General features: G+C 42.0%; 2 protein-coding genes across 5 annotated transcripts in view; both read right to left on the reverse strand.

The window, feature by feature from the left end:
* Nucleotides 1-2,941, reverse strand: part of LOC102209725 (ankyrin repeat and IBR domain-containing protein 1-like) — a 21,776-nt gene extending 18,835 nt beyond the window's left edge. For both annotated transcript variants that reach the window (XM_005728398.2, XM_005728397.2), the window contains exon 1: nucleotides 2,757-2,941. The gene's annotated coding sequence lies outside the window, so the exon portion shown is untranslated. The remainder of the gene's footprint in view (nucleotides 1-2,756) is intronic.
* Nucleotides 2,942-5,249: 2,308 nt separating this feature from the next.
* Nucleotides 5,250-6,486, reverse strand: part of LOC102199343 (receptor-transporting protein 3-like) — a 3,129-nt gene continuing 1,892 nt past the window's right edge. Inside the window, exons 2-4 of one of the 3 annotated variants that reach the window (XM_013909629.1) lie at nucleotides 6,109-6,280; nucleotides 5,554-5,630; nucleotides 5,250-5,463 (exon numbers count right to left, since the gene is read on the reverse strand). In XM_013909629.1, coding sequence (XP_013765083.1) covers nucleotides 5,282-5,463; nucleotides 5,554-5,630; nucleotides 6,109-6,280 — 431 coding nt within the window. In that variant the 3' untranslated portion in view covers nucleotides 5,250-5,281. Of the gene's footprint in view, nucleotides 5,631-6,108; nucleotides 6,281-6,486 lie in introns of all 3 variants that reach the window. The other 2 variants (XM_013909628.1, XM_013909627.1) reach the window with 2 other exon arrangements.

Genomic DNA, 6,486 nt, shown 5'->3' on the forward strand with positions numbered 1-6,486 from the left:
TATATATATATATATATATATCTCAAGCAATATAAGAGATGAGAGATATGGGACACAAACAAACACTTCTGTCCTTTCACATATTGTACATTATCTCTGCTTGATGTACTCGTCTTCTCCACCTCTCCTTTCTCTCTCTTACTCACAAACACTTACACAGTTTGGTGTGCCTTTAACACACGGTATTACATGCTGTAATGAGTGGACTGTGTAATGAGTGCATGGGCCTCTGTGTGTATTGCGCTGTTGAGGGTATCATTACAGTCTTCATTCTATAGCCATCTGTCTGGCCTTCACAAAGAGCCTCTTTTTAGCCCGGCTACAGTTGGCCGCTGGCTGGCCGGGCTCTGGAACATTTGAATAATATGGCTGACTGCCTCCCTTTTCTTTGCTGTGACAGAAAGGGACACAGACAGGAAAAATACACACTGACAGACCGGTGAATAATAGCCACTGCAAGTTCTCTCGTGATGCACACAGCAGACCGGATCTTGTGTGTGTTTGTGTATATCTGGAGGGAGGTCGTGGAGGGGGTCGTGGGGGGGTGGTGGGGGTGGGGACTGTAGTTAATAGGTCAGTCTGTCTGTTTGGCTCTGTTTTGTGCATGCTGGTTTACTTCCAGTTCACTTCACATCTCCACGTACCTCCCTCTCTGTCTCTCATACTAAATAAGGACAGGAAGTTTGGACATGAAGGAATTTTGGAATTCCAGCGATCACAAGTGCCGCTGTTCACAGTGGGAGTGCAGCTATTGACTTTATTACACATCATTCGATGGTGGGGTGGAACTGAGGCACAGTAAGTGTTCCACTGCTTGTTAACTTGGCACTCATCTGCTAGGCTGAATTTCAGAGGCATGTTTTATGAATCACGCTTGAAAGTCAACAATATTTAGTTAGCCTCATAACACAGAGCTACTCAGAACAGGCCTCTGATACATATGGTCTTCCCCATTTTAGGCAATGCAATAGTTGTGACGTAATGACTCATGAGCTCAAGAATCCTAAACACATGAATCCCGTCAGATGACTCCCACTAACAAGGACTCAGTCATGGTGCTCGAGCTTCTCGGAAACCCAGTCAGCAACACACCCCCATTTAGACCAAATCATGCAAAAAAAGCAATTTATGGTGAAAGTTTGGAAAGAGTCTGCAACTATTGCAACAAAACAAGTAATGGATTGCTCTTTGCTTTATTTTTTTTTATAGACAAATGAATCACTTAATATCAAACAAGATTTAATGTCATTAGGATTTTGACTAGCAGTTATTTTTACTTATTTATTAGCAGTCTAGTCTCATCCTTAGTCAATAAAATGACAGAAAACAGTTGTTTCAGTGTCATAAATTGTAAGATGACACAAAAAAAGACTGTCCTTACTGACCAGTGATTTATAATAGCATTCATACCAGCAAATCTCAATTTTAGAGAAGACAGAATATGGCAGTGTGTGGCTGAGGGACCGGGTTGTGGATTATTTTTCTGCTGATCCAATAACTGACTAATGATTTGAGATCTAATTACAAAACAGGCATTCAATGCTGGGTTTCAGTCAGTCCTGTTAGGCAACAGCTTAAAAGGAAAAACCATACCCTCTTTCCCCTATAGTATGGGGATCAAGTTGCTCGGTTATGTTGGTGGTGGGTTGGATGACAATGCAACCATTTGTAGGTCACTGAACAGTTTAATACACATGAAAATGATAATAATATTATTTAAGTCCAACTGAAACACCTATTAGGAGAAATTTTGGACTGATGCAACAAATTTAGCATTATCGTGTTTATCAAAGCTGGAGGGATGGAGGGCCTTCCCGAGCATTTTACAGCCAACCCCAAAGAGTCCTGAAGCTGTTCTGAAAACACACACACTTTGTTTGAGGGTTTCCTTGAATTTGCCAATCTTACGTTCCTCTGATTTTTAGGTTTTACCAGTTATGATGTGCTGCAAACTATTGTGAAAGTAAATTCAAAGAGGATCAAAGCATTTACGTTCAACCTGTCACAAGCCTAATTTAAAGCGATCGCTTTAAATGAAAAACCAAAAACAATCAAACACACATAAAACATGACAGCCACTGGAGTGTTGCTGCGGTTATCAAAAGTTGCTGTCAGCTGTAACACGTCAGTGGTAAAACCTACCCAAACTCTGGGCAATCAAGCCACTCTATAACTGCTGCGGGACAATGTATGGTCGTTAAAAGGGTCATAAAACTTGTGAGTCAAAGGCAGAAGCTGCGTTACAACATTAATAATAATAAAAATAATACGATAATACAGCGCGACTGACTTCACTAGCAGCTGGGCATTTTACCAAAATTAGCTGGGTCGCCGTATATCGGCTAAATATTCAGGTCAGACCTCGTGTGGGTGTCTCCGAAGTGTGTCAGCATGAAATGGAGCACAAAACAAACAGTGGCCGACTTCTCTCTGCATGTTTGTGTCCATGCGGCCCCTTGGTTAAAGCTCCTTTGTTCAGCAACCGTACAGTCTGCTTGAATTACTACCCCAACTGGGAAGCGAGTAGTAGGTGTGTAGTTTCTGTAATGCTGCCGAACAAAACCCTTTGCCGGTAGTTTTAACGTTTTCGCAGGCTGTGGCGGCGCCGCTGGGAAGCGTTAACACCCAGTGCAGCTTACCTTTCTGCCGTTACCGACGCTAGCAAAGCGTCTATTTTCCTGTCTCAGGTTAACGTTAGCGAGATATGTTAGCCTCAACTACCTACAGCCGGGCAGCATCTCCATCGCTCTACTTACACGGTCGTCTCACTTGGTCACTACTTCATTCGGAAACTTGCATACATCCAGGGACATTATCCTGTGGCTGTCATTCGCATCCCCGGCTGCGGTTCCGCTGGACCATCCTCTCTGCCACCGGACCCGGTGGGGACAATGATGCTGTTGCCGACAGCGGAGGGGCGAGACTGACTTCGTTCTCTGTGTTGTTGTTGCTGCCAAAGGGAAAAGCGTGTTGCGCATGCGCAGCACTACCTGTCACGCAGAGAGCTTTCACCGGATTGGTCGGCTATCTGCGCTCGCTGGTTGGTTGGTTAAGGTCAATATCAGTTAAGATAATAATAATAATAATAATAATAATAATAATAATAATTTTAAAATGTAATTAAACTTTAAAAATCCGAGAAGAAAATTGAAAAAGAAAAAAGAGAAACAATAACAACATTTATGGTGACGTATATGAAGGCATGAGAAATACTTTATTTGTCCCATATTTGGGAAATTCTTTTTGTTTTAGCAGTAACGAAAACAGGAGACCTAGCTGGAGGTGCCAGAGCTGGAAATCCTAAGCCCAAAAGCACATTCATGGGTGTAGTGAAAGAGGACGTGCGAAGGAGTGGTATGAAGGCAGATGATGCTACAGTGACCCCTACAGGAAGCAGCTGAAATGATGATGATCATCATCATCATCGTCATCATTTGTGTATGTTATTGGTTGCCTTTTATCTCTCTGATTTTGTTTATTGACCTACACCACAACTCCAAATGTCTTTTAGTCACTCAGTCTTTTGGTGTCACCAGCTCCAACAGTGCTCTACCAGCAGGCCAACAAACTACACTGCATTCTCAGCAACTGAGTGAAAGCCAAGCACCATCATTTTGCTGCACGTGAGTTTTGGATACAGCCTCTGCATTTGGCCTTCCAGTACAACCTGTAGATGTGAATGCCTAGGTATTGGACTGCTCCATCAAGTCAACATCTTGTCCCAGGACAGAAACGGGGAATATAGCCATCCTCTTTCAGAAGCAGATGATTACTTCCAGACCACCCCACAAAATCACCCACCAGTGCGCTGTACTAGTAAAAACAACTGAACTGTTATGTTATTTGCCACAAACACTTTGGGGTTAATTCCTTGTGTGAGTTTGACAAATTACCAGTGTGATATAGATGAACATAAATGATCATAGGCCAGGAAAGCATTTTTATATCTTTGTCCCCTTACCCTGCAACCTGAGACAATGCACCACATTTTGATTGGCTCAACTTTACAAGTCATCACATGTGAGAAGTGCATCTAACCCTAGTAACACCTCAAAAAGGAACAGGAAATGCACAAGTGTATAAAGAGTTTAATATAAGAGCATAAAATGAAATCTCAACTTCAGTTTTGATATTGAGATACATGATCACACACAGTCAAACCTTCAGCCTTTACAGCTTGTGCACATTTATCTATTTAGTTACAAAATGAATATCAAAGATTCCCCCAAAGATTTTGGTGGGATGTGATAACCACAGTTGCAATTTGGGAAATGAACAAGGCGAAACTTATTTATTTGCTTGTTTAATAAAACCTCTCCATAAACATCATAACTTCAGTGTGATACAATATAGAATTATATGCATAGATTGTAACACAAAGTGCAACTAACAAGAAAAAAAACTAGATCAAAGTACTGTTTGATGTACCCACTCTGTGTTTTTGAGCATGCAATGTAGGTACACATGCAGCAGACATATAGTTTGCACACCTCTGTAACTAGTTTGTTATGTTGTGAGAATTTGGGGCCAATCAGAAATCTGCTTGTAAGTGTCTGAGTCAGTCAGCAGTGAAACGGTATCACGGCATCGTTAAAACTCCTGTTTTAATATATCAGCATCACATGTTTCACGTTTTTCATGTGAAACCTTTGTCTGCTAAACATAACAAATACATGTGGTGAGAAAAAAAAAGCATCAGATGAGTGGAATGATGACGCAAACCACCCATCCATACATCTTCTTTCGCTTATCCGGGCTGGGTGGCAGCAGCAGCCAAAGCAAGAAGCCCACCTCCTCCAGCTTATCCGGGGGAACACCAAGGTGTTCCCAGGCCAGCCGAGAGATATAATCTCTCCAGCGTGTCCTGGGTTTGCCCCCAGCCACCTCCCTCCTGATAAACCAATTCAAGTAAAAGTACAGTAACTACAATTTTTGGATTATACCTCAAGACATCACACCAAACAAACCAAGAAAATAATCAGGACACACCTTCAGGTTGCACAAAGTCCAAAATAAACACACAACAGTGATGAAATGTTATTATTGCTAATGAAGGTTTTCATATTCTTTATTATTATCAATAACTTAGATAATTATGAATAAACCAGCTCATTAAGGAAACTTTTGTGTGTAAGCTAGAAAAGAAAGATCTCAAGAAAACAGCAAACAACCAGACTGCCACTCTCTTTACACCTCACTGTTGCGCGCGCGCACACACACACACACACACACACACACACACACACACACACACACACACACACACACACACACACACACACTACTTATCATTTTTATCATCCTGACAGCACAAGCCAAAACAACAGGCCTCACACAGGGTTTTTTCGTGGGGTTTGGACCTCCGTCTCGTAGCGCCTGAGTCACCTTCTTCATTCTTATCCTCCTCTCCATAGCAGTTCTTCCGGATTTCAGAAAACAATCTGAGCAGAGCCTCTTTCGCCTCTTCCTTGTAAAAACCGGGGAGATGAAAATTATCGTCTTGGCATCGCCGGCAGGCTTGTCCAAAAGGCCGCATGGTCACCGCCCCCTTACCGCCTCTCAGCCGATAACGGAACAAAAGCACCACACGCACCGAAGGCCAGATCCTCCTGCAGGATGCACACTGAAAACTGTGGGAGAAATTATGACTATAGACTCTGGTCAATGGTGATTTTTCAGGTTAGTAACTCTGTCTGTGTCCCATCAATGCTTTGAACTGATGTTTTTCAGTTTCAGATTGCCACGTCAGCGGAAAGCTTTAGTAATGATTCGCTGGGTCAATCATACCATGCGAATTGTCAGAGTCTTAATAAAGCAAGATAACTGTTCAATTATCGCTGTAACTAAACTGCAGAACCTGTTTTCCTCACAGAATAGCATTGTTTTAATACCGTCCACTGCTGCTCCCTGTCACACACTAACCTCGACAGGTGACCCACCTGCTCCCGTGAACATGAATAAGGTGGAGACGGAAAAAGCACAAGACAATCTTTCAATTTATACCCACTACCTGAAAAATGATTGATGCCTTTTTCTTTCCAGCATAGTTTCTACTATTATTATTACATACAGTGTAAGGTAAATATGATTTCATTAAATTAAACATACTTTCCATAAGCGCAGTGGGAGAAGACCTTCCAGCCTCTCCTATTTTCCTTCTTGGATAATTTGTCTGTCTGTTTGTAGCTGAAGGTGAGCGACCATGGCTCTCCATAGTCCAGCGCATTATCCCCACAGAAGAGCTCCTCAAAGGTGTGTGTCCACAAGGAAGGAGCCCAAGCTGGACAAAGAGGAAAGGGAAGGACGTTAGGCTTATGCTATACAGGCAAATCACTCTTATATTTGTCATTACAAGAACACAGGAAACGCTTTTAAACGCCTTGATCAAAACAAATATGCAATGCATTAATTACAAATCAACAGTGTTGGGTAAGTTACTTTAAAATAGTAACTGAGTTACATTACTAGTTACTTCTATCAAAAGTA

The sequence above is a fragment of the Pundamilia nyererei genome, unplaced genomic scaffold (assembly GCF_000239375.1).
Source record: "Pundamilia nyererei isolate P.nyererei 1_Seehausen unplaced genomic scaffold, PunNye1.0 scaffold00028, whole genome shotgun sequence".
NCBI classification, from domain to species: Eukaryota; Metazoa; Chordata; class Actinopteri; order Cichliformes; family Cichlidae; genus Pundamilia; species Pundamilia nyererei.